At 49.4% G+C, this 27,962-nt stretch overlaps 1 protein-coding gene across 5 annotated transcripts; it reads right to left on the bottom strand.

The window, feature by feature from the left end:
- Positions 1–3,951: 3,951 nt before the first annotated feature.
- Positions 3,952–26,579, bottom strand: LIPG (lipase G, endothelial type). Of its 5 annotated transcripts, none has more exons than XM_086682943.1 (10): positions 26,391–26,579; positions 22,266–22,447; positions 20,451–20,630; positions 18,967–19,078; positions 13,767–13,988; positions 12,070–12,312; positions 11,233–11,353; positions 10,323–10,541; positions 8,212–8,316; positions 3,952–6,021 (listed from the first exon to the last, which is right to left on the bottom strand). In XM_086682943.1, the coding sequence occupies exons 1-10, from the start codon at positions 26,476–26,478 to the stop codon at positions 6,000–6,002; spliced, it is 1,494 nt and encodes a 497-aa protein (XP_086539069.1). In that variant the 5' UTR covers positions 26,479–26,579; the 3' UTR covers positions 3,952–5,999. The 5 variants fall into 5 exon arrangements, with proteins under 5 accessions (XP_086539069.1, XP_086539068.1, XP_086539070.1 ...); XM_086682942.1 differs by lacking the exon at positions 26,391–26,579 and adding an exon at positions 25,236–25,665; XM_086682944.1 differs by lacking the exon at positions 26,391–26,579 and adding an exon at positions 24,776–25,183.
- Between the last annotated feature and the right edge of the window lie 1,383 nt (positions 26,580–27,962).

The raw sequence follows: 27,962 nt of genomic DNA, 5'->3' as shown, positions 1-27,962 counted from the left end.
CCCCACTTGGGGCTCTGTGCTGACAGCTCAGAGCCTGGAGCCTGCTTCACATTCAGGGTCTGCCTCCCTCTGCCCCTCCCCTGCTCACGCTCTGTCTCACTCTTTCTCTCAAAAATAAACCGTTAAAAATTGTTTTATACAAAGAAAAAAAGACATCAATTCTCAAACAGGCCTCTAGATTCAATGCAATCTTACTAAAATCTCAGCCGGCTTTTTGTAGAAATTGGCAGCTGATTCTAAAATGCATATAAAAATGCATATGACCTAGAATAGCTAAAACAACCTGGGAACAAAGTGGGAAAACTATCAGGGTGCAATTTCAAGACTTATTATAAAGCTACAGTGATGGAGAGAGTGTGCCGTTGACATCAAAACAAATGAATAGATCGGTGAAACAGAGTCTAGAAACAAAGTCACACACAGACAGACGACAACGTTTGACAAAGGTGCTAACACAGTTGTTTAGAGAAAATATGGTATTTCCAACAAATGGTACTGAAACAAATATCTGTATGCAAAAAAAAATGAACTTCGATCAATATCTCACACCATGTAAAACAATTAACCTAAACTGAATCATAGACTTAAATGTAAAACCTAAAACTATAAAACTCCTAGATAAGACAGAAGAGAAAATCTTTGTACCCTTGAGTTACGTAAATTTTTCTTACAGATGATACTAAAGGCAACATCCATAAAAGAACAAATTGATAAACTGTATTGCGTCAAAATTTTAAACATCGTTCCTCAGAAGACTCCATTAGGTGACTAAAAAGATAAACCATAGCCTGGGAGAAAGTATATGAAAGCCATATGTCTAATAATTTATATCCAGAACATGTAAAGAACCTCCAGAGTTCAATGATAGGAAAACAAACAACTTCCCCTAAAAGGGAGAAAAGAGTTGAGCAGATACTTCACCAAAGATACAGGAATGGAGGAGGGAGGGGGAGATGGGGAGAAAGGGGAGGGGGAGGAGGGGGAGGGGGGAGAAGAGGGAAGGAAGAAGGGAGAGGGAGGAAGAGGAGGGAAGAGGAGAAGGGGGGGAGGAAGGGGAAGGGGAAGGGGAGAGGAAGCAAGGGAGAGGGAGAAGCAGGAGAACAGCTAATGAAGAAGCCTGCCTTGGAGGGAGAGACAAGAGTTGCCTGATCACCAGGAAGATGACTGTAGGGTTTATGAAGCCACCCTTCTGAGGGTCTCTTTTTGACAGGCCAGAAGAAGCCTGCATGGAGAGTTTAGGGTAGCTCAGTCAGAAAGAAGAAAGCTGTGTTTATCTTTTAAAAAGACCCAGGACAGGGGCGCCTGGGTGGCGCAGTCGGTTAAGCGTCCGACTTCAGCCAGGTCACGATCTCGCGGTCCGTGAGTTCGAGCCCAGCGTCAGGCTCTGGGCTGATGGCTCAGAGCCTGGAGCCTGTTTCCGATTCTGTGTCTCCCTCTCTCTCTGCCCCTCCCCCGTTCATGCTCTGTCTCTTTCTGTCCCAAAAATAAATAAACGTTGAAAAAAAAAATTTAAAAAATAAAAAGACCCAGGACAGACAGTAGGACTGATATCTCTGACCAAAAAATAAATAAATAAATAAATAAATAAATAAATAAATAAATAAACAAATTGTTGAGCTCACGATGCGATGGTGTCCCTCCCAATAAATCGCTGAGGCTTTGACTTCACAACCATCGCACTGAAGTTGTCTTGAGATACTGACCAGGGCAGCAGGCAAGATATCTTTACTTTTAAAGTGTGTTCCAGGGGCGCCTGGGGGGGCTCAGTTGGTTAAGCCGTCGGTTCTTGGTTGCAACTCAGGTCATGATCTCATTCTGAGAATCTAGCCCTGCATCCAGGCTCCACACTGACAGCACGGGACCTGCCTAGGATTCTCTCTCTCTCTCCCTCTTTCTCTGCCCCTCCCCCACTTGAATGCACCCATGCTCTCTCTCTCTCAAAATAAACAAATAAACTTTAAAAATAAAATAAAAATACAAAAATAAAGGGTACTCCCCCAAAAAGGGTGGGGGGCACTGAGTGGTTCAGTTGGTTAAGCTCACCGATGCTCACCGAAGCAGACCCTTCGGCTCCGGTCACGATCTCACAATTTGTGAGTTCAAGCCCCTCATTGGGCTTTCTGCCATCAGCACAGAGCCCACTTCAGATGCTCTGTCCCCCCTCTCTCTGCCCCTCCCCAACTCTCTCTCTGTCTCTCAAAAATAAATCAACACTTAAAAATCATGATAAAGTGTACTCCCACCTTCCACACCCCAGTGAAATAACCCCAGCCTCTGTTCCTGGCCTCAACCCTTGCAAGGTTCACATATGGCATCTGACCATGACCACCCACCTCCCGTGAAAGTATAGACAGGTAGGGTGTGCATTCTCTTGGGCTGTCATAACTAACGCTGGGCCAGTTAACTACTGCTTGCTGCTCTCTGGGCCTGAGCCCTTGCCTGCTTAGACCTGTCCTAGCTTCCAGACTCTTTCAGAAGCCCTTCCCCGTCACAACACATACATACACGGGCACGCCATAAAGAAAGTCAAGGTTAAACGATATTGCTAACCACAGGTGTTTAGAACAAGTGACGTGAACACTAGTTTGTTTTACCTTTATTCCTTTACTTATTCATCTTTTTTTAGGAGAACCCATCCCCAATTTGTAGATAAACCCGCAGTTACAAAAGATAGCTTCGACACCTCTCGCCACTTCTCCATGGCAACTCGCCACTGCCCCCATGGAAACTATTGGGGAGGAGGGGGAGGGAAAAAACAAATACGGGTGCTCCCAGGAGCTATAGGTCAGGAGTGAAGGCAGGGGATCAACTGTGCAAAACAGCAATATTTTTTGGAGGAAAGATTCCCAAGCAGGACCACCACCCTGACCCAATATTTTCCTGCCCTAACAGGAAACCTTCCTTTTGATTTGCCCTGCCACCTCAGTGCAAATCAAAGATTAATTTGGGTTAACAAGCATCCTATTTTGACAATGGAAATGACTCTGGACTGGCTAAAACCTCACTAGCCATTGATGCATTAGCATGACTGAGTTGAAAGCTTCCAACAATCCCTCTTGGGAGTTAGCTACACCAAATAAACAAGGGCTTGGGTTGAGGGAGTAGAAACTCAAGTAAATTTGGAAAAGGGAACGTCTGAGGGGTAGGGGAGGGGAAGTGCTTGCAGCCACATGAGAGTGTGCAGTAGGAAAGGAGGCACCAGGGGAACGCAGTCGGCAGGGAAGGAACGTGGACCTGATGACCAGCCATGGAGGGACAGCTAAGGAAAAGATGATGGTCCCCTCACTGTATGGACATTTCTGTGGCCATTTACAAAATGACCATTAAGCTCTATTGCAACAAGAGAAGTGCCCTTGATATTGTGTAGTGAAGAAAGCAAGAGGCATAAGAAAGAGATGTCAGAGTTTGACAAATATGAACTTCATCTAGTTCAATATTTTCAGTATTGAAATAGTTCAAGAATATTTCAAAATAGTTCAAGAATATTTCAATATTCTTCTCCTCTTCCTTCTCGTGGGCTGGAAGGGGACCTGACGGGGGACACTTTGGATTGTGGGGATGAAGCGAACACCCTGTGGTTGGAACAGCAAAAACGTAGAGCCTGGACCCTGCTTTAAGGAGCCGAGCCTCAATACCAACTGAGACTTTAATAAAATAGAGAATTCAGTTTCTACCTGCATAGTTACAGCATAAGTTACTGCTATCTGGGTCCCATGCAATGTGCACCAACGTGCAGCCACCCCTCCTTTTTCCTAACGTATATTTCAGGCACTTCTGCCATTCAAACAGTTTTCCTTCTTGTTCTTTAGTGAAAGAAGCTGTTGTCCACTTCCTCCCAATAATTAGTACCAAATAGAGACTATAGCTTATATGTAGGTCACTTTTCATCAAACTCTAGGCTTGGGCAGCCATAATTCTTTCAAATGTTAAGAACTGAGAGGCCGGACCACAAAGAGTTATATAGATTTTTATTATTTTCCTATTAAAAATTTTTCATCTTGAAATTGGTTAATTTTAAAATAAAAACTAACCATATATTTGTTTTTATACATTATATACACTGGAGAAATAAATAGTACTCTAAGTGTTAAAAAAAAAAAAGCATCATTATATACAACTAAGGCTTCAAGCCAAATGTATAAATACAGGACCCACTGAGGATTTGATTCCCGAGGCTTCCATTCCTAAAAACAGAAGGCAGAAGTAATCAGGAGGCATGGCCAATAACAGAAGCTCCACTTTGGCTAGAAAGCATTCACAGAAGCAACAGAAGAAGCACACAATTTAAGAAAACACCTTGAACTAAGACTTGACTGGTTACGTCTTCAAAAGTTTGGCATTGAACAATTACACAACTTTGGCACAACACAGGTTAAAACAACATCTTTCGAAAAACCTAAGTACAAAGAAAAATCACTCTTCTCCCCAATTTGACATCACACCTCCTTCCAAATAAATCTCATCCATAAAAGGCCCAACCTCTTATTCCCCTGGCTATATACTAATATAAGGGTTTATGGTTTAATGGATGCCTCCAAAAACCAGCTCCTTGTTTGTCACCTCTGAGGCATATTAGGGTCAAAAGGCTGTAGACATCTTGAGGAAGTTGCAGAAATGAACACACCACGGGCTTTGCCTCCAGGAAATCTGGGTCCTCACCGGGCTCCACCACCGACCTGGGATATAAATCTAGGCATGTGGCTGAACCTCATTAAGCCTTCGTGTTATAAAACAGACATTAGCTGCCTTGCGCTCCTCTTGTGAGTCTCCAGCGAAGTGATGCACATGCAAATCTTTTGAAAAGTATAAACCAGTTTCTCAGATATCGCATATATTCATTTATGTCAAGAGCTACAATTGGAGGCTTTTCTAAGTTCAACACAGAGAAGGCGCTGCTATTAGAGCAAGATATTCCACGGAGGAAAAGGCATTCTATTGAATCTTAGCGCCAGCTCTGTTTGACAGGTGCTGGTTTCTGTATGAACAGATACGTATAACAGATATATGATGCCTTCTACCTCCCCAAGCAGAAGAGATTTTGCTCTGAAGCAATCGCATTTGGAGATGGGCCACGGTTCCATCCCCAGCACATGTGGCACTCTGCTCGTTTCCATGCAAGTGATCAAACATGTCGCTCTTACAGGGAGTGTGCACGTTAACTAACAAGAAATAGCTGAAACCACTTCAAGCCTCGGATCCCCGAGGCTTACACCCTGTAGCCCTCCCGGTGTCCATTGTGCCCTTCATCCCATGTATATTCATGGATCATCTAAACTGGAAGGGAGACTAGAAATCCCAACTCCATTAGATTCCAAGTCTGGAAAGGTTTACTAATGCATCTACTGCCTTGTGCTAATCAAGTTTAAGTGCTTAATAAACATCTGTCCAATCAAACAATAAGCAACTGGAAAACCAAGACACCCAATGATGTGTGCTTTAGAGAGTAAGCTGGGGAGCAGGACGGAATGCCTGCAGTGTAATGATTATTGATCAATGCAGCCCACCGAACCCCAACAGTGAGGGCTTCGCCACCACCCCACATCTATACTCCCCTCCCTCTGGGCAAATGAGATCATGGGTCTGCCATCGTGACACAAGTCAGCTCCCAGTGGAAAGACCTCTCCCCACCATTCAGATCAGGCAGCTGACAGTCCTCCATGCGCTTTCACAAGTGTCCCCTGTCAGGCGAAGCACAGGCTCATCCAGTCACCCAGAAACCAGTGCAGTGTGCGCAGGAGGCCCGGGCGTCCGACCCTTCGCACACAGGTCTGGAGTTAGAGCAATTCTAGAGCGGCAGGAACAGCAGGAACAGCAGCGTATGGTCCCCTCCGGCGAGAAGTCCCAACAGTCATAGGAGGTAAGGTCCTGGGCCCAGCAAACAGTCTCTTGCCAGTGCCTGAGGATCAAGGCCAAGAGGGGTCCTTCCATCAGGTGGGTCCTCAGCAGTAACTTTCCTCCATGTGTCTGGAAGGCGGGTGTGAGTGGGCCTCACTGGCCCCTCAGGAAAGCTCCACAGTTGGGCTGAAAGGAACCATGTAAGAGATGAGCAATATTTGGCATCCTCACCTGGCTTGCTTGGCAAACGTGCAGCCTGTACTGAGGGTGTACTCTGTTTGCCACAAGTTCAAGCTTTCTTACACACCTATCTCACACACACACACACACACACACACACACACAAATGCAGGGAAAACTATCCATGATCCTCTTTGCCTTGATCCAGAAATACGAGAGCGACTGTAGGGTGGCAGGAAGGGGGCAAGACAGAATCCAGAGATCTTGATTCTAGTCTCAGCTACACGAACATGCAATTGAACCTCTTGGAACCTCAGTCTCTTTATCGGTGAATAGGCGAACAGTATCCACATCAGGTGAGAGGATACCGAAGGCATAACCTATGTCTAGGGATTGTCACAACTTCCTAGTGTCGATGCATGACTCAGGCTTCTATCGCCTTATGTTCTTTTGGGGGTAATGACTGGCTTTCTCATTACCAGGATGAGTAAGGTAGGATGTTAGTAGGACGAGGTACTAACATTACATAAGTATCAACATAACATCCTCAGCTGCTACAAAGTTCCGGAGCGGAAAAGAAGAAGAAAATGTTTTATCATAAGATATGTTATCATAACAATAATGATAAGAACAGTGATCCTTCCTGGGTGCGTACCATCTACACGGCTATTCTGAGGATCAATGAAATTGATGCATGGGGGAGCACTTTGGAAAGGTAATAATCTGAATACGAATGTAAAGAACTAAAGTTATTATTATAGCAGAATATCCTATGAGCCTGCACTAGACTGAGCCATTCGATGGGCAGTTTTCAGAATCCTACATGTCCTGTGATCACCAAGGTTGTGATCAGGCCGGTGATGCTGAACAGGACACAGAGCAGTCAGGATGAAGCCTGGTCCCCAGGGTTGGCAGAGGGCTCATCACAGGGGCCCCCCGAATGGGTGCAGCTGCTTGATAATTGATACCCAGATCAAAGTGAGGTGATTTATCTGAGTAAGTGAACCCTCCATGCTCAAGAAAGAGTACAGACGGGGCACCTGGGCGGCTCAGTCAGTTGAGCGTCCGACTTCAGCCAGGTCACGATCTCGTGGTCCGTGAGTTCGAGCCCCGCATCGGGCTCTGGGCTGATGGCTCGGAGCCTGGAGCCTGTTTCCGATTCTGTGTCTCCCTCTCTCTCTGCCCCTCCCCCGTTCATGCTCTGTCTCTCTCTGTCCCAAAAATAAATAAACGTTGAAAAAAAAAATTAAAAAAAATAATAATAAAAAAATAAAATAAACCAACATCAAATCTTCACTCTACCATTGCCTGCTGGGGGAGCTGGAAAGAGTGACCTAACTTCCCTGAGCCTCAGGGTCCACAACAGTACACAGGGTTAACAGCACCAATGTCATGGGGCTGGTGATACAAGTAAATGAGCTAACATAGAAAAGGCACTAAACACAGGTGGGCACGTGTCGTGTGCTCGGTGTATGGAGGCTGCATTATTATACAGCATCTCAGTTGGGGCAAGTGGTGGAAGCCATCGAGGGGCCCGTCTCCGTCCTCCAGAAGCAGGTGTTTAGGCTCAGAGACTCTGTGATGAATTTCCCTTTTGGATGCACCTGCTGCCTCACACCATGAGATCTGCCTTCCTCAAATCTGAAATAATGGGACTACGGCATGGGGTCATGGGACACAGAATCAAGACGTGCCTTTTGTCTGGTTCAGTGTCATACACATGAGCACTCCTGCTTCTCCAAAAGGGGAAGAGCTGATCACTATCCCTGACACCCACCCGGGGTTCCAGAAAAACCTAAAAATGGGGATTATACCATGCCTTTCCCCTTTACCTCCCACCTGAGTCCCCATTCCAAACGGGTGCCCAGAAGGAAGCTAGGGGCCCTGGAATCTTCCTGTAGCCCCTGTCACTATGGAGAAGTTCAACCTAAGATGGCCTGACTCCAGAAGGACCATGGTCTGTGAACATCTTGAAGGGGAGTTGGACCAAGGGGCAAAGGGACACAAACGCCCTCCGACATCCTGCATATTCCACGGATTGGTCTATCTCTTCCCAACAGGTCAGCTTCATGAAAGAGGAGATCTGTATCTGGTCTGTTCACTGCTACATCCCAAGCACCCAGACCCATATCCAGCACATGCTAGGTGACCTGTCTAACAGGTACCGCATGACCCTATGAGAAAGTCCCTGGTTACCTGGTTTCATTTTTCATTCTCCAGCCATCCCGACACTTGTGAAACCAGAGCTCTTGGCCGGGGGATATGCTGGTGTCGTCAAGGTCTTCCACACAAAAGGTCAACCTAGGAGGAAGAAGAAACCACTCATGTAGCCAAAACTCAAGTGGGGGAGGCACATTGCTGGGCCTTAGCCAGACGGTGCTTTCTGGATCCAAAGTGGACCAAGTGAGGAGAAAAGGGCTTTCATCATGCCACACCTTGACTCAGAATCTTCAGAACCCCTCATTGCTGCTGCCATGTCCCACTCTGACATCTCCCGTGGTTTGGTTCATGTAGCCCTTTGATCACACCTTCCACCTTCTCCTGTCTGTCCATCCAAAAGGCTACCTGCCTTTCAAGGCATAGCGTCTCTGAAGTCTCCCTGACTGCCCAAGCCCTTGACCTCAATAGAAAAGCATATTGTTTTATAGGTGTTGCCTTTGCTATTGTCATTCCTATGCGCGGCATGGAGTTAATAATAAATGCTTCGTCTTATTTTACGCGTCATACACTGCCTTGAATTGTTCATGGATTCCCGTATCTATGGTGGACCACAGTCTCCTCAAATGGAGGAATTCAATGTACCTCCAGTGGGGTGCTCATAAGCACCCATCAACAAGCATAAATGGATGCAGCTGTGAGTCAGAAAATGCTCAACCAAGGTCGCAGAGAAAAATCACTAGTCTAATAACCATTTCAACTCTAACGTACAGCCAAACCACGTGGGTTACCGCAGCCTCTGTGGTGTGGCGTTCGTATGACCCCGCGACTGACAGATGTACGGGATACCTGATCCTGATGCCGATGGGAAGGACGAACGCCACCTGCAGAACAGGTTTAAGAACCTTTACCAGAGGGGCACCTGGGTGGCTCAGTTAAGTGTCCGGCTCTTGGTTTTGGCTCAGGTCATGATCTCACGGTTCATGAGTTCAAGCCCCGCATCAGGCTCTGTGCTGATGGTGCAGAGCCTGCTTGGGATTGTCCCTCCCCCTCTCTGCTCCTTCCCTGCCTGTGCTCTCTCTCTCTCTCTCTCTCTCTCTGTCTCCTCCCTCTCTCTCTCTTTCTCAAAATAAATAAATAGACATTTAAAAACAAAAGAACCTTTACCAGAAAGCCCAAATGGCCCATAAACATATAAAGAGGTGAGCCATCTCATCTCAACCAGGAAATTAAAACACGTTAAAGCAACAATAAGGGACCAGTTCACACCCAACAGAATGGCAAGAGTGTCCCCTCCAGTGTAGGCGAGGAGGAAAGGAAAAGGGGGCTCTTACTTTTAGATTGTATTGGTCTAAACACTTTGGACGGAGATTCCATAATATCTAGTCAAGTTGGAGAATACATCTACTGTAACCCAGCGACAGGGGTAGGGTGCAAAGAGGCCTCTGCTCTCCCCAGTTCACAGACTTCTAGACCAGAATCACTCAGACAAGGGACCCCCGCCTCCCTCCCCCTAAGGCCACACTACACCGCAGGCGATGGATGGAAACAGGACGACACATGAAGAACTGTGATGGAGAAAATACCAGATGAGGTACGAGGAGGGTGGTGCCTGCCTCCTATCATCTCCAGGCTGGCGGTGACCTCCCAGCGGTCTGCAGAAAGATATGGCCGAGGAAACCCTCCTCTTTTGACAAAGGTCCCACGGGCTTCCTTGGCTTCTGCTTAGAAGTTTGCTGAGAGAGTCAAGGCACCATTTTAGGGGATGATACATAAAGGTCTAGAGTTTTCACTCTAAGCCTGAGGTTAAAACTCGTGGGGGAACTGCCAGCTGGCATGGCATAGAGCATTCTCTGTGACTTGACGTCAGGGCCCCACCCCATACCCTTGACTCAGAGCCTTGGAAGGAAGGATATAATGCTCAAAGGGTCCGGGGAAATCAGGGCCTCTTGCAGACCTCAGCCGTGGGGGCGCCGTAGGCCTGATACTCTGGTATGCTCTGCACAGGGGCAAGCGAAGCCTTTGGTTGTGTGGACCCCACGGCAAACAGGTCATCAGGGCAGTGCTCGTAGGGAGCCCCGTCCAGGAGAAGCCCCCCTTCCTCCAAGCCAAGACAAGGTGCGGCAAAAGAAAGGTCGCGAAGCCCTTACCTCCGCTGGGTCTCCCCAGACTTGACCCGGATGCGCCTGATGTTCAGCTGCCGCTCAGAGCTGCGGGGCTGGGACAGGTAGCTGCGAAGCTCCTTCCACAGGTTGTACCAGGACTGAGCTGCCCCCTCCCAGGTGAGTTTGATCTTCAAGAGGTCTCCAAGGTCCTCCTCGGTGTAGACCAGGAAGGTGTTGGTGGCATTCAGCCCGATCTGCTCCACTCTACAAGGGGAGATAGGAGCAGGTCTCACCGCCTGGCCACCTGGAAAACTGCCCCACCGTGTGGGGTGACGCGGTGGCAGCACCTGCCACATGGTGACTGCAGAGAAATGAGCCCACAGACGCTCGTCTCCCTCTGAACTCCCAGCCCCTTCCTGCCTGTCCCCATCATGTGACCCTTGGGGGGACCTGTCCCATCCCATTTATGGAGGTGAGTGTGTGCATACATACCTGGTCCTCCAGCTAGACCCTGAACCCTGGGAAGCGAGTACTTTGAGGACATTACTTTGCAGTCCCAACATGACTTGGCATGGCGCCTTGTACCTCGCGTGCGCTTAACATATACCGGTCGCCATGTGCCCCTCCCACAGATCATTAGAAACGGTGCAGGGATAACATTTATGTTCCAAATTTCCCAGAGCCCCAGGTGTCAGGCGTTGCCTGAAACGAAGCAACAGTTTCTGTCCAGCTGACCCAGCAGTTTCTCATGCTGCTGATTCATCCTGGAGCATCCTTCCCAGAAAGGGTCTGAGTCAAGGGCTTGGTGGAGAGTGTGGACCACAGACCCACCCAGCCCCTCCCGCAGGCACTCAGGCTGCACTCCCCTGAACTGGCTCGCACGCTCCCACGCTCGCTCATTCTTAGCCGGACTCGTTCTCGGTCCTGAACTCATTAAAGGGAGCCCGGGACTCACATTTCCAAAGGCAGGATCTGGGAGTCTGCGTTGGTGCCATAAAGGGTGACGTAAAAGTTGGGTTCGATGTCTCCCATATTCTTGTAGCTGAAGATGTGGATTTTCATCTGATAATGGTAAACTGCACAGACAGTGGGACAAAGGCATTTGTGAACTTTGCCGGTCATCTCAGGACACGCTGAGCCAAACTGAGTCACTCATGACACTGAGTTTTTAGGGGCTAATGTCCCTTTGGTCCAGCCCAGCCTCCCTCTTGTCATCTTCAGTCCAATGGCATAAGGAATCACCTCAGTATAGGAGGAGCCCCAAACTTGGAGGCCAATGACTCTTTCGGTGATTCCAACCTAGCAACTTTCTAGCTGTGTGACCTTGAATTAAGGACCAAGGTATTAACCGCTTTGGGCCCCAGCCTCCTCACATGTAAATACCATCGGCAAAACCCTATGGTTTTCTCACATGTTGTAAAAATGCAAGACCTCATTTTGATGCCCTATCGGTCCTCCCTCAGATTTGCTGTGACGATCATGAGAAAAATATGAAATAGCTTTGCAAAACTTAATTGCAAAGAAATGACAATTTTCCGTCTCAACACAAATTTAAGATACTGATGTTGCGACCATGGAGCGATGGTTTTCATCACAAAAGGAGTCCTCACCATTTATTTTTAAAGATTGACTTTCCTAGGGCACGCACAACATCGTTGATTTGCAATGGTTTGGTTTAATTGTGCCCTGCCACGTCTCCTGGGCTGGGACGTGCCCTGCTCCACAACATGGTATTAGACAAAGGGAAAGGACGAAGGTCCCTCCTCAGGACACTGTGGGGACAGAGGGTTACCTCTGAAGGGCATGCCTGCCCGGGTCTTGAGGTACATTTTGCTGTTCCTCTTACTCCTGGTTTTCTTGGCATTGTAGCCAATGCTGTTACAACGGTTCTTGCGGCAGCTGAGACAGATCCCCTTTTTGAAGCGATTTGAGTCCGTGCACTGGAACGCAAAACTCGGCTTGTCCTGATTCACCAGGGAGTCAACAAAGAGGTGTACGGCCCGCTCGTGCTCACATTTCACCACTTCCGTGATTGCTGGGGGAGGGGAGGACGGGCAGGATGAGCCTCTCATCAAATATAGATTGTGCCCTCAAAGCCCACAGAGATGAAGCCATTTGCTCAGAGTCACATGATCGGTTGGTTACGAAGTTAGGAGTGTAACTGGGATTTCCATGCCCACGGTGCGTCCTATCTCTTGTAACCGGAAGCTACAGCCAACAGCCCGGTAAATCCCAGGACCTTAGGAAAAATTTGACAAAGCCACCCCCTCCTCAGTAACACTACTAGTCTTAAGGAATGCCAGCATCTGACAGAGGTCCTTGCTGGACCTCCAAGCTTTGCAGGGGCTACTTGAATATTATCACATTGGGAGAGGGCTACAGTCTTAAGACTGAATGACAGGGCGGGACATCCAAAGGGCGGAGCATCAGAGTAGAGGGAGCCAATAGGGGCCAAGACTTAGCAACACAGCCGAGACCAGAGGGAGTGAGAAAATGGGAAATCCAGAAAGGGGTTGGTCACTCCAGCCACACATGGGTTTTGGCAGCAGATTCAGTTCAATCCAAGTCTGCTGGGAACAGGCTCAGGCATCCAGAAGGTAAATGGTAAGTGAATGGAGACCTCATCTTGGTTTTAATTCTTTAAAATGTCACAAAAACTTAAATTATAGAGCATCCATACTGTAGAATATTGTACAGCCTTTAAAAAGAATAAGGCGGGGGGGGGGGGGACGGGGGGCGCCTGGGTGGCTCAGTTAAGCATCCGACTCTCGATTTCAGCTCGGGTCATGATCTCGTGGGTTCGTGGGTTTGAGCCCCGAACTGGGCTCTGCATAGACAGTGTGGGGCCTGATTGGGATTCTCTCTCTCCCTCTCTCTGTCCCTCCCCTGCTCACTTGCCTCCCCCCCTCAAAATAAATAAATAAATGTAAAAATACCTTTCTTTTAAAATAAAAAGAATAAGATAAGTAAATCTATGTGTTCTGATGTTTAAGAATATTCACTATATATATATATTATATATATACTATATATATAATATATATAGTGACCGAAAAAGGAAAATTACAGGACAATGTGATTTTAAAAAATATAATCTTACACACACACACATACACACACACACAAATGAATTTGCAAAGAAAAGAGACCAGGAGGATACACACAAGAGGCAGCTGGAGGAAGAGGCTTACTGTTTGCTCTAGGCGATTCTACAGTGCTTTTCCCAGCAGATATATATTCCTTTTCTTATAAAAAGAAATTAACCAATAACAACTGGGACCTCAGTGCATGAGAGGGCAAAGCAGAAGCCAACAGATGGCTGTTAGTAGACCTGCAGGAAGATAAACTGCACACGGGATCGGCCGCCCCCGTGGGGGGGAGTGGGCATCGCAAAATGAACATTGTTGGGAGTACTACGTGCTCTGGCTGACTTAGGAGATGTGATAACCGAGTCAAACCACTGTATGAAGCAGAAAGTAAGGAACTCACTTCCGTACGCAATTGACCCCAAGACATCATTGAGTCCACAGCCCGGCTGGAAATCACCCCCGTTGGGGTAGATGTCGATGTGGCCCACGGGCATCTGAATTCCGATGCTCAAGCCGAAGGAACGCGTGTAGGTGTGGAGGACATCCACAAAGTCCGCGTCGTCAGGGGACAGCCTCCTGTGGATGTCCACCCCTTCAAACAGCGGCCCGGCAGGATCCAAACCTACAGCAGAAGAGCAAGCCAAGAGCAGCTGCATCGGGTGTGCAAAGTCCTGGAGTCTTGATTGAAAAGTAAATCTAAGTGTGCACAGAGAAGCCACCCTCAGAGCCAAGCCCCATAAATCTGGAACCGTGGGATGCCTGCGGTTGGAGGAACTTTTGCTTTCTTCTGAAGCCTTCACCTATCCTGACAACTCAACTGAGTCACAATGACATACAGCTCCAAGGAACCACAGACTGTCAGAACTGGAGCACTCCTAGAAAGAACTCGGGCTGGCTGTGGCTGAACTAAGCCAGCCGTCCCATCTATTCTGCCACTGGGAGCCTTCTGCAGCCTTAATGTAGCAGCCCCTTTACAGAATAAGCTACCTGCATCTTCTGGAGGGAGGACTCAGTTTCCCCAAACCGAGCTATTTGCATTTGGACTTCCTTTTCCCCTTCCTTTAGTTATGAATCAGGCCCAAAGGTGGATCGATGAGATTGAGGCAACGTGGGGGGAGGGGTGGGGGGGAGCGGACACGAGATACACTGAGGATCCATATCCCAGGCCTCCAAATTCCTCTGTTTTGCAGCAAGAAGGAGAAATCTTTTTGCCTGCAAACTTTCTGCATTAGACAGGCAAGCGGCAATGTAGAGAGAATCGGTTCTCACATTTGAAACAGCACAAATATCTCTGGGAGCTTGTTGAAAATTCAAATTCTACCATGTAGCTATAGAAAACTCTGGAAGGACACACAAGCCCCTGGCTACCTGTGTGTATGTGTGTTGGGCGAGACGGCAGGGAAGGGAACCGAGCAGATGGTAGCAACAATAAAAGACTTTCACCATCTTTTAATTTTGGAACCGCATGAATGTAAAACCATTAAAAAAAAAAAAAGGAATTTGCAAAGCATGAAATGCAGATTCCCCAGCCCCGTAGAGATCCTGACTGGCAAGCACCCCCAGGTGATGCTGAAAGGAGGTGAACTCGAGTGGAAAAAACTTCTCCCACCTTCAGCATCATCAATAAAATTAAACCTGAACGTCGTAATCCATACAGCGCATGTGAGATATTAAGAGATTAAGCGCTCGTCAGTGTAAATACCAGCTGCTATTGCCAAGCTCGAGTAATTATGGGAGCCAAGTTCATGCCCGCATAGAAGGCTTTCCGCCCTATGGACACAGAGAAAGGACCTGGAAAAAGCTGAGAATACAGTGCACTATAAGCGGTGGTGGGGCGGGGGGGGGTCTGTTGAGCCTGGAACAGGGGTGCCCAGCTAGGTGTGATTTTGCTCCTAAGGGGACACTTGGCAATGTCTGGAGACACTTTTGGTTGTCGCAGTTGCGGGGGGGAGAAGGACGAGGACGAGAAGCCCCTAGCATCTAGTGGGCAGAGGCCAGGGTGGCTGATAAACATCCAGCAATGCTCAGGTCAGCTCCCACAACAAAGCATTAACAGTGCTGAGGTCAAGGCACCCTGATCTAGAAACACCACGTGGGAGAGGAGTTTAGACGGAGAACAGAGTCGTTAAAGGAGGAGATGGGCAAAAGAACCCACCAGATCCCAGCGCAGTAGAACCAGGGAGCACCCTGGTTCTGGCCTGACGGGGGTGATTTTAAGCCAAGCAATAGGCCAAGCTATTGGCTGGAGTGGACGGTAAGCTTATGAAATCCATCACTCACGAGAGCTGCGGCGGCTGGTAGAAGCAAGCGGGCTCCAGAAGTTGAAATAAATGCATATGCATGGCCAAGGCAGAAAAGAAGCCCAAGCTGCCTGGCGGTTCATCCCCAGCCCAGGGCCCTCAAGAAGGATGGTACAAAAGCGGTGACCCCCCGGCACAGCCCACGATGACTCATTTCAGAGGCTGCCAAGGGCTACAGGACTGACACAGGCAGCCTCCCCCTGCCTCTTGCTATGTTTTCTGGAAGGAAAAAGAGAGAGAGAGAGAGAGAGAGAGGAACATTCTGCTTTGCAACCAATACAAGAGAGGAGCTCTTCGCCTGATGTGAACAAAAGTCTCCACCAGACGGTCGGTGCCATGGAAACCAAGCTGTGCTGTAGGAATGCAGGCAGCTGACAGGGCTTCTCGAAAGGATGGCTGGGGGGGCAGGCTGAACCTTCACCCACCCAGACTGACCCAGCCTGACACAGAGCCAGGGCTCACAGACTCTGGGGAAAAGTGGTACAATTTACTTTTTTTTTTAACTAGGGATGGGAGGGAGAGCTTGTCCCCTCCAAAAAAAGAAAAGGTGGAGAGCCAGCCCTTCTTCCATTCAGTCAGACACCTTCCAAGATGTTCCGTCCAACAAATGGAAACCACACACGCACACACGCCCGGGAAAGCCTCTGCACTCGTCTGGCAGGGCAGGTCCCACTCGGTTCCCACTGCTGGTTTATCTTCACCAAGAAGAGGCAGTGTGGCACAGTGGCCAGGGCAGGCTCTGCAACCCGACAGCCTGGGTCTGAATCCTGGCTCTGCTACTAAGGGTGTAAAATGTTGCACTTGTCATTTAAGCACTGGTTCCTACTACCCCATCCGCAAAATGAAGCCAAAAGGCCCCCTTTGCCCCACCGCAGCGTGTCTTGGAGAAATAAATAAACATTAAAAAATTTAAGAAAAAGAGAGAGAAGTATATGACCTCTTTCCTAGTGAGGCACAGAATTCTCTCAAAAGCCTAAGAAGGTAAAACTCTGGCAAACCCCCGTCCACAGCCCTGACCCAAGCAAGACTAGGGTTCAGGTGTCTCCCTGCTGGCCTCTGCATAGCAGCATCATGGGCCTTAGGACCCCACGCGAGCTACGGTCTGGTCCTTCTACCAGTTGGGACCACGTGGTTCCCAGACCCAGGGGAAGTCTGCGGACTGAGCTAGAAGAACATCCATGCCCCTCCCCCACACCGGACATGCACAACAGCACCCGTCAGGTGAGCCACATGCCCTCTGAGGTGCTGCTGGGCAACTGGACAGAGGGTACTTCTTCCCGCCGGGCTCACTCAGGCCCCTGCCCGCAGAGAAGGGCTGGAGGAGAGGACCATGCTCGGGACACGCAGGCCGCGTGCGGACAGCACGGAGCACTGATTAGCATTCGGTCAGCAAAGCCCCCATCTCAGCAGCTGCCACCCAAAGAGGCAGGGGGAAAGAACTGGAAAACTCTTCCCCAGCTCATTGCAGCTTTAGAAAGAGAATAAGGAAAGATCTGCAACCTGTCCTTGCTGCCCATGACCCTGGGCTGGCGGGGAGGGGGAGGGGTGGCTGGGGATTTGAATGAGCTGCAGTCTGAACACGGCTGGCCTGGTTCTGCAGCATCAGGCCTCTCACTGGGGGCCAGGAGGAGTCGCTCGGACGGTGGAACCCAGAGCGGCTCACAGCCCAACAGCGCTGTGCCAGCAACGGGTTAGTGAGCAGTCCTGTGCGGCCACACGATCACTGTCCGCCTGGATGATTAGGCTCCACAGTCTTGGTAAACAAAAATGAGGCTCTCAAGCTGTGCTAAATCAAGGAATTGGATCTAAAGGAGAGTGTGTGTATACGTGTGTGTGTGTGTGTGTGTACCTTAGACTGAAGCCCAGGGATGATTTGAGGTAAGCCAATAAAATTTTACAAATATCCATATATATTTAAATCTACCCCACTTGCTTGCTGCTAAAACCTGAAATTCTCCCTTTACTAAATTACTTATTAGCTAAGGACTCCCTTCTTCCCAAGTCCTGTTTTAAAATAAAAATACTGCCAGGAAAGAAATTGATCAAATCTTTCCTTCGAGGTGAGCAGCTGGGCCTTGGTACCTCGGAGGCGAGAGGGAAGCTGGGAGTGAAGACAAATAAAAGAATTCTGGAAGGAAGATAAAGGTTTAAGACAACAAATCTGCCATTAACTTCAGCCTAGGGGTAGCTCTGTTTACAGATTTGAGGAAGCATAAAAATGGGAAGGAAAATCTTTCACACTTTTTAAATCATTTAATGATTTAATCCAAACACACATCAAAAGCTCAGCAAGAAGGGAAACCCAATTTTTTGTTGACAACCTGGGTGCCAATATCAGAAAGCCCTCTTTTTTTTTTTTTAATTTTTTTAACATTTATTTATTTTTGAGAGAGAGAGACAGAAAACAAGCAGGGGAGGGGCAGAGAGAGAGGGAGACACAGAATCCAAAGCAGGCTCCAGGCCCTGAGCTGTCGGCCCAGAGCCCATCGCAGGGCTTGAAACCACAAACCATGAAATCACGACCTGAGCCGAAGTCAGACGCTTCACCGACTGAGCCACCCAGGCACCCCAAGCCCTCTTTTTTTTTTTATGTTTATTTATTTATTTTGAGAGAGAGAGAGAGAGAGACAGAGACCGTGAGTGGGGGAGGGACAGAAAGAGAGGAAGAGAGTGAATCTCAAGCGGCACATTCTAAACAGATAATTATCACTAATAAATGTGCCAGCTAAACATTGGAAAGAGGCTCTTGGTGGATGAAACAGAAATAAGGCAGAATTCAAACTCGACTCCACCACCCATTCATTTCCCTTGAGGTCCTAAGCATCACTGGTGGAGAAAAGCGTGAGCCTCCAAGGCTGATAGGTCAGGACCCACTGCGGTTCTGTACTTTTCAGTTATTAGCTGTTGGCCTCTCGGTGTTTCCTTGCCTGTCAGACCCGGCCAGCGGTTTTCAAAGTGGGTTCCCTGGTGCTCTGGGACCCTGACATTTCTCTGGGGATGGGGAAGGCCCAAGGGCAAAGCTAACACTACCCACCATATATCCAGCTTCGACCAGAACATCCCTTCTGTCTGTTTCATTTATCAGGGTCCCACACAAGCTCAACTTGAAAGAGGGATTCTGTGACTGAAACGAACGCTTGAAAGCTGTGGATTCCATATCCCCCGGGTCCCTTCCAAAGCAAACCCTGTATGGCTCCCTCGTGCTGCCTCTTTGGGAACACTCCAGTTCAGAAAAGCCAGCTTGGCCAAGGAGCCGGGGGAGCTCGGGGGTCAGCTGTCAGCGCAGGAAGCAGACCCTACCTGTGATTCTGCCCACCGTGCCTTTCACGAAGTTGCCAGCATACCCTGCCACGTGGGCTCCGAGGCTGTAGCCGATCAAGTGAACATTCCCAAGAGAAAAATCATCCTTCTCCTGCAGAAAACCACAAAAGTGTGTGAGCGCAGCCAGTGGTCCCGAGCCCACTGGGTCACCAACCATTCAATGGAGACGAGGAAGAGCCATGGGAACCAGGGGCAGAGACTTCCCAGGGCATGGCCCTCATTGCCGGCAATGAGACAGGGAAGGGACGTAGCCAGGTGAGGGGAAGGCAAAAGGACTTTGTGCCACTTTAAATGCCAAGCGCTGGGGGCAGGGTGCAGGTCATGACTAGAAACCACATACCTGACCCTTTGGCTACATTTCCATTCTCTCTGGCACTGCAGGAGGTGGGGGTGGCCATGTGGAAATCAAAGCCACCAGACTCACTGGAGACTAAGTGCCAGCCACAGCCTGCAGCAGCCTACTCTTTCCTCGCTTCTTAGGCCCCAGGAGCTGCCGATCTGCTCACCACAAGCCCACCCAGGACCCCAGAGCTGAAGCACCATACCCTGAGAGGGCACTTCCTGGCAGGGGTGCCGAGGTGGGACTTTGGTCCCACAGCTCAGACACCAAGCTCTACAAAACGACCTAGGCAGAAAAATGAGGTAATGCTAGAGTACCCCTGACCAGATGCTGCCAGAATTCATCAGATTCCAGGGGCAAAAGGAAAGTCAGGCTGGAATTGCCCAGATAATGGGGTCACTTTGCCAGCGCACCCTTGCCCCCAGGAAAGTCTGTGATCTCAGGCAAATCATTAACCTATAGAGAGTAAATCTAAGACCTCAAGACATATTTTCCACACTTAATATTTTAAGTGTGGCATTAGGCTGCATTTGTGGGAACCAACCCTCTCCTCACCCCTGAGGACAGCCACCCTTCAGAGGCAAGAGCAGACTCCAGGAAGTTTTTTATTCCCAACCTGAGGGCATCAGCAAGTAACAACCCATAAGGCAGATTTTCTTCCGGCGAATAAAAGAACAGAAAAGAATCCAGAGATATATCAATAACTAAAAAGCTTTCCCAAAGCGCCAGCCTTCAAGTATTTCAAGCAATACTTAATTCAGTAAAAATTTGCATCCCAGAGATATTCTCAGATGCCTGAAGTTCAATGGAACACAGTCTGAACTGTGTTTTCTTAAGAAGGTTCAGGTTCAAGATCCTGCTCTTTTTTTTTTTTTTTTTTTAATTTTTTTTTTCAACGTTTATTTATTTTTGGGACAGAGAGAGACTGAGCATGAACGGGGGAGGGGCAGAGAGAGAGGGAGACACAGAATCGGAAACAGGCTCCAGGCTCTGAGCCATCAGCCCAGAGCCTGACACGGGGCTCGAACTCACGGACCGCGAGATCGTGACCTGGCTGAAGTCGGACGCTCAACCGACTGCGCCACCCAGGCGCCCCCAAGATCCTGCTCTTAAAAGCACTTACCTGCAGCCAATCGAGCATCCTTGCAACACTGTGTCCCACCACCCTCGTGTTATTGACCGCGTCTGTGTAGAGCTGGTGGGCCAGGGGAAGCCAGTCAACCACCACAACATTGGCTTCTTTCTCTCTCATCTGCAGGGCGGACACAAGCTTGTATAGCCAATTTTCAAACATGCCACTCATCTGCAAAGAAAAAAGGACACTTTTAAAAATTCTCCTTGTCGGTTTTAGGAATCCTGATGAATATGGAATTCAGTTCCATGACCCTCTCCCCAGCCAATTCCAGAACGTTTGCAATGGCTGCTCAGGCACCAGACATTTGTACCTGAGCAGGGCCCGCCACAAACAGGACTGCTGCATGAGTGTTTGTCTTCCATTGTTCTTTATATCTTTTTTTTTCCCATCCGAATTTTCATAGCTGGTGTCTTAGGCTGCTACCCACTGTCCAACAGGACCATTACGAGATAAACATTGGTGGCGATACTGGCCTGAGGTTAGCCTGAGTCCCTGTCACAGACAAGTAAGAGGCCTCAAAGGCAGGTAGAAAGGGTAACCCTGGAGAATTAGCTTTTCTCTTGGAGACGCAAGGAGACGCGGTCTCCTAGGCGGATCAGAGTTAACAAATGACCCCTTCCTACAACCGATCTCTGCCATCCCTCTTGACCCCAGAGTAGGGAAGATCTGTCCCTGGAATCCCAAATTAGAACTCAGCACACATTTTCCCACAGAAACAAAGTTATAAATAGTGACTAGGTCCAGTTGTAAACCTACCCACATGTACATTATTAGATAAATAGGTTTTCTGTGCGTGGCCTGGGAACCCAAAGGCCGTTTACAATCCTGCCTCTATGGGAAAAAGCTCTTCCAAGTTCCAGATTACAAAAGAACTTTCTGGAATGCAACCCATTTGGAAGTTGCAGGCAGTTTGTATTTGCATTTTGACAGGGGGGCTTAAAAAGGTTCAATTGCATGATTCTAATTGTAGGCTGTGGGATAAGCATGGATAGACAAGCCCCTGACCACCTCTTCAGTCACATTAGGTAGATAGGCGCCCCCACCCACAAGGCCTGACCCCAGCAGTTGGTGATAGACCTAAAGACCCAGAAAGCATGTAACGGATATGAATTTCTCATCATTAAAAGAAGGAATGTCCCCCCCTCAATTAGCCCAGGCAGAAACCTGCTCACTTAATAGTGTCATTTTCCTACAGACCATCATTATAGGAATGAATAAACCCCTCGCTGGTCAAAAGCTTCTAAAGCTGAGCGTTAAAGCCCTTTTTTGTTGAAGTTTGTCATGGGCCTTTCAATGTGAATTGCTCAGCTAGGGCGCATAAAGAGCCCCAGTGCCTTCAAACGGAGCCATCTCTATGCAAACAGGAGGGCACCATGCCAACGGCGGCCAGCGATCTGGGCCAGCTGGCTCTTCATAGACTCTCGGAGCCAGTCAAGTTGCTGCAGTTCAGCTCAGCTCTTAGGGAGGGATGGCCCCCTCGAGGCAGTGGTTGACCAATGTAATTAAGTGTAATTAGAGGGCCCCTTAAGAGCCAGTGGAACTGGGCCGCTGCCTTCAGGAGAGCCACTTTCTGAAAGCCCGCTGCGTGCCAGCATTAAATACCACCCTGCTGGCGTCCATATAGCCCCCTCAGCGAAGTGCCCATTACATTCTTCACAGCTGTCTGAAACACAAGCAGCCCACAAGAAAAGAGAGAGAGCGAGAGACAGTAGAATCTGGAAGCACCAGCCTTCTTTTTAATTGACCAAAACAAAGGCAACCAAATCTTGTGTCAAGCTGCCGAGCTCCCTCCACTGGGCTCACCGTCCATCCGTGAATGATGAAAAAGGTTTTGGCTGTCATGTTGAAGCCACAGTCTTCCAAGGGCTGGTTGTGGCCGAGGGAGAGGTAGCATCCTTCATGTTCTGAGTCCCCAGAGGTGCGGAGGTTAAATCTCACAAGAGGTTTGGCAACAATCTGTACATTCCTGGGCGTACGGAGCTCATCTGGGGGAAAGAAACAGAGCGTGGGTGCATCTAGTAGGCTCGGGTAGTTAGAGATCTGGAGTCTAGTTCTAGTTCAATCTTGAACACATTCCCTAATCCTCTGGGTTTCAGCTTTTATACCTGCTGAATGTTTTCTCATTTCCCAGAAGAGTTGCAAAGATATTATAAAGGGACATCTCAGAATTTAAGAACATTAAGCCATCGGTACTAATTACTGTGACTCTGAAATAAATAGGTTCTCTTACCTCTCTTTCCTCTTCCCTACCAAAACGAGTTCTCCTTCCTATGCTCAAGTGGCTACTTTTAGAGAGTATGCGTCCTCGATTCTTTTCCTGAAATGCTGGGGACCAGCCGAGTTTCAAAATTCAGCACTTTTCAGATTTTAGAAAGGCATCATGGCACATAAGCCACACAGTACATGACATCCCCAATAGGGTCTGGGGGCATTCCCCAGTAATCAAACACACTAATGTTTCTGCAGGGAAATACGAAACTACTCACGCTCAAGGGCAGAAATCAAGTCTGTGGATAGCCTCGTGTCAGTTCTGATCAGTTTTTGCTGCCACTGGAGTTCAGGGCCGGTGAGGCCAAGTCTCGCTGCCAAACAAATTACCAAACAAATTTTCCAATTTTGAGAGATTCTGGATTTTGGAATTAGAGGTAAGAAGCCATCCGCTATCATACAACGGGCTTCCTCCAGCGTTGCCAGCTAGATTCCAGTACTTACTTCAAACACCTCCTGCATCAGGGCTCTCGCAGTGCTAAACATGGGCCAGACGTTCTTTTAGTTTGTTAAAGAAGTGACTGAGCCATGAGGAAATTCAAAAAGCAGCAAAATCCTAACTTTCAGCGCATACAGTGCCCTTATGCCCTTTTAAACGAAGCACTGTCATCACCACATTATTATGGACAGTCATAAAGGAACCCCATCCAGCATTCTTTCAGCCATCCAGGAAACTACCTCTTGATAACAGGCTGGGAAATTAGAAAAATCAAACTCTCCTGTCACCCAGAAATCAAGGGAAAAAATACCAAATGACCAAACCAGGAGCTTCATTTATCCCAGAGTGGGTGGGCAAATGGCATCATGGAAAGAGACAGCAAAACAGTCGAAAAGGTGGTGGTGAAGAGGGCAGTGGGGAGGAAAAGAATATACCAGATGTACAAAGGGTAAGGTTCCAGAAAATGCAACTAAATATACATGAGCAGACCTCAGGTTAACTGCCATTAAAGTAATGAACAAAAGCCCCAACCAGCAGAAATTTGAACCATGGACAAAAATAGTCTCCCTCCCCAGTTATCACCCAGATAGCTACTCACAGAGACCAGATGGGGAATTCTAGGAGAAAAGGAGAGAAGTCTGCTGGCTTCCTGGGACAGATTTGTGGATAAACCCACATACTGACATAAAAGTTCCACCTTAGCATCCGGCCTTTTCTGACCCCAGAGTTCTCCGGCTTCATTCTTACCGCTTCCAGCCTGGGGCACTTCAACCTCTGGGACTTTGTAATTATTCTTACCCATGTGCTCTCATGGCTCATTCTCTCACCTCCTTCGGTTCCTTGCTCCGTGGTCAACTTCTCAGTGAGGGAAACCAGACCACAGATTAAAACTGTGCCACCTTCTCCCCCAGCACCCTGTTCCTTCCTCCTCTGCTTTACTTTTCTCCCACCGAGTATCATTATATATCTTAATTAGTTCTGCCGTCTGTCTTCCCACCACTGAAATGCAAGCTCCGTGAGGCAGGGGTCTTCATCTGTCTTGTTCCACATCACATCCCCTGATCCTAGAACAGTGCCTGGCACTGAGCAGCCATACTTTCTCGACTGAGAGAATGGCCCACAAATATTCGGAATCACAGAACACGTGAAACGGAAGGAGTGTTACCGATATACAGGACAGGAGCTAGAGACCTGACCTACCCCAGGTCTCAGTTCCAGCTAGCATTGGAACATGTTAAGTAAAGCAAGGCTTTCCCATTCATTCAAATTACCCCTCCCACAAGTACATAAACTGACATGGACCAGCATCGTTGGCCCAACCTCGGCAGACTAGAAGAAGGTGAAATAATGGGGTGGAGTTTGGGAGATCTCCCTTCTCCACTGCTTCGCTAATAGATTTGGCACCTGGATGGGTGATCCTACCCTCACTCCATCAGGGCAAGGCTTCCTCTGATGAAAGGAATTTGGAAGAAAAGCTAGCAGCTACAAGGAGGAAGGTGAAGAGAGGTAGGAAGAGGAAGAGCGGGGATGGGAAAGGGTGTTGGGGAGGAGGAGGCTGGCAACCTGGGGGAATCGGCCCAGCAGCTTCTGGGCACAAGTTACTCACCAAACGCTCTCCGCAAGCGCTAATCACACCAGAGCCAGCTACCCTTGCCGCCCAACTTTGCCAACACCTACACCCAGACTAGAAGGAAGGGCACCAAGCCACTTAGCTCTAACAACCTTCTCGCCTCGCAAAGGACACGGTTAAAGAGCCGCCGGCAGCCGACTCGGCTGGCTGGACAGCACCGATCCAGGGAATCTTATCAAGGAAGGGGGTGGGGCGAGAGGGTGAGCGCGGGCCAGCGCACACACTCGCCTGCGGCTTCTCGGATGCTTTGCTGGGGATGTGCACGCCCGGAGCGCCAAGAAACAAGTGAACTGAGGAAGAGCGAATGGGCAGTGGGAAAGGAAAGAGGATTTCGCAGGCACCGGGAGGGGCTGGAAAAGCTTCAGCGAGACAGAGAGGGGGCATGGCCCGGAGAAGCTGGGGTGGGGGGCGGGTAATAAGGGTAAGTGCACGTTACCTTGCAGCCGTCCCTCCGGACCGGGGGGTGTGGGGCTTCCCGCCGCAAAGCAACAATGGACGCTCCAGAGGCAGAGCAGAGGAACGGAGTTTCGCATCCTTCCCCGCCACACCCCCTCTCCCGAAACAGGACTGAAAAGAAGAAGAAGAGGAAGAAGACCTCTCGGGGTTTCCAGCGGTCCGCGCTGGTAAGACGCGAAGTGGGGAGCCCTCTCTCGCCCAGGGAGAGAGTGGTGGCCTTAGCCAGCTGAAGGTGAGGTGGAGGGGAAAAGTTGGCTAAAGTGAGCCGTGAGGAGGGGACGGGGCGTATGAAGGGGCTTGAACTAGAGGTGCCTTCACCCGGAACGCCCGCCCGCCGGGGAAGCCAGGACTCGCCGCTGTCACTCCTGGAGCTCCCGGCGAGGTAGTTTTTAAAGTATGGGAGTCATCTGACCCATCGCCAGATGGTGATTTGCATAATTTATTCCCGTCCCCGGACTCTGATTGGTTACACCTTCGCTGACGCCGGAACCTAGGCTCCCCAAAGTTTGAATGAAAGCGCCGCACACACCCACCGCGTGGACGCGCGCCTCGCGCCCAGCCCCGCCCGCCCTGCTGGCAGCCGAGCTCCCACCACCCCACTTCCTGCTAGTGTCCACTCTCAGACCCCAGATTCTCCTCGCCCCTGCCGCCCCAGGGGGGACACTGCCCCGAAAAGCCGCGCCCGCTGGGGACGCGACCCCCGGAGAAGGAGGGTTACCCTCTCCAAAGTGCGCCCTAAGTGAGCTTTCCGCGCCGCGAGCCAAGGGTCAGGATGGAGGAGAGTCATCTGGTCACCCTTTTGGTCCTTCTCCTCTCGAGCCCCCACCCCCACCCCCAGCGAGGCCCGCGACAGGTGCATACGGAGTGACTTGACAAGGACGCGGCAGAGCTGAGGGGCTGTGGGCTGTGGCCTGGGCTTTTCAGGATCGCAGAGTCCCTTCTGGAGTCTTTGCTCCGCCACTAGCAGTAAAACTCTAGCAAAGCCCCCCCAGCTTCTCTAAGGTCGTTCCGTCGTCCGCAATACTCGGGTGTTAACAGTGCCCCAAGCTTATGGCACTCGGGGAAATAAAAAGAGATAATGGGGTACAGCGCTCAGCGCGGGGCCTGCCAAGTGACGGGGTAGGCTCTCTCTTACCTTGGGAATGCAGCGCTAGAGGGATACCAGGCGGCACTCTCCAAAGGGAACAGTGAGTCAAACTTGGGGTTCTCAGACACGTGGCCATTGCCAAGTCTCGGCCGACGCACGCAACCACCTGTTGAGTGGAATTAAGCAACTCGTTCCTTCGTCATTTTTCCCCTCCAGTCCTTCCCTTTATTGATTCCGGGTCTCTGTTCCTCCCTCCTGCGCTGGCTCCGGCTCTCTGCCCGAAGCGACCTCGGGACTAGGAGCGGAGAGCGCCCGAGACCTTGGCCGTGAGTCTGCGTCTGGCGCTCGCAAGCAGAGCTGCGCCTGGGGCACCCGCGGCACCAGCCTCCCCTGGGGACGCAGAGCTGCGAGAGGAGGTGGCAAAAGGGGCCGCGGGGGGGGCGGGGGGGAGGGGGGGAGCTGCGCTCAGCGGTCCCAGCGGGTCCAGCCAGCCAAAGCTGGCTCGGCAAGACTGCACCTTTGACCTCTAGTAACCCCACCATCGCAGGGAACCTGTCCCACTCCCACCTGGGGAGGAAAAGCGCCCGGGCAGCCTCGCGCCCCTTTCTCCCTGGTGTTGGGGCCCCAGCCGAGGAGATCAGTGTGGGGAAACCAGTCCCGAGGAGCAGGTATTGTTCCGGCCTATCCTTGTTACTTTTGTTACTCCAGCCGCCAACGGAGCAAGCTTTGTCCTTCCCGTGTGCCGCAATTCATTAACAAGAAGTCGACTGGCTTTATTTTTCAGTATAAAACCCCGTGCACTTTATGGGATGGTAAATGGTACCCCTAGATATGTTGCTTCCGTTCCCCTCCAGCTCTCCTCCGTTGGTGAACAATGCAGACATAAGTCAGGTATAACTTACACATGAGGGCAGGCCCCCAGTAAGTCATGGGGGCAGGCTGCAGATTTGAAGGACATTTGACAACTAGGTCTCTCTCCTCTGCTCTCTGTTTCATTTGGGCGGTTGACCTCTAACATATGAGCTCTTGGGAACCCTGTCTCCATCTGTCATGCCTCAGGGATGAGGCAGTGGGTAACCTGTGAGCCAAAAATCCCCTTCTGTGTTCTGGGTTGCTCAAAGCCATAGTCCCTAGGACTTTAACCGGACAGTGTGGAGGATGTGTCTTGGGAATCTTTGCTACATGTGGATCCCCTAGGGGAATTAGGTATTCCTGCAAAGTTGGTTATCCTACCTGGAAAGGGGGAGAAAGAAAGAAAGAAAGAAAGAAAGAAAGAAAGAAAGAAAGAAAGAGGGAGGGAAGGAGGGAAGGGAAGGGAAGGAAGAAAAAAACAGATTCAACAAAGCCCATATCCATTTTTTTAAACTGCCAAGGCTATTAAACCACTTAAGTTTTATTGCTGGTTGGTTAGAGTGCCCTCCTGTGTCTCTATAATAAAATATAATGTGATAACTGTCAAAAGACATAACGAAATTACAATCACAGCATCAGAGTAATGTGTAACATCAACTGTTTGTTATGCTTCATACTTTCCAGAAGAACCATGAGATCTGGGGAGCCTCCTGTGTGGAGGAAGTCTGTCTGAGGAGTTTCAACGGAAAACTCTGGGTTTGTGTTGCA

The sequence above is a fragment of the Puma concolor genome, chromosome D3, assembly GCF_028749965.1.
Source record: "Puma concolor isolate L17-30 chromosome D3, mPumCon1.1.hap2, whole genome shotgun sequence".
Lineage (NCBI taxonomy): Eukaryota > Metazoa > Chordata > Mammalia > Carnivora > Felidae > Puma > Puma concolor.
This window is presented reverse-complemented; position numbering and strand designations above follow the sequence as displayed.

Bases quoted from the DNA above. Each gene is read 5' to 3' on its own strand.
- LIPG (XM_025931250.2), bottom strand. From the start codon at position 23,129: ATGATAGCGGATGGCTTCTTACCTCTAATTCCAAAATCCAGAATCTCT. The intron at 13,989-18,966 runs GTAGGGTCTGCT...CTTCTGCTGTAG, and splicing joins CACGGTGGGCAGAATCACAG to GTTTGGATCCTGCCGGGCCG. The intron at 6,022-8,211 runs GTAACCAGGGAC...GGTTCCTTTCAG, and splicing joins AGAATGAAAAATGAAACCAG to CCCAACTGTGGAGCTTTCCT.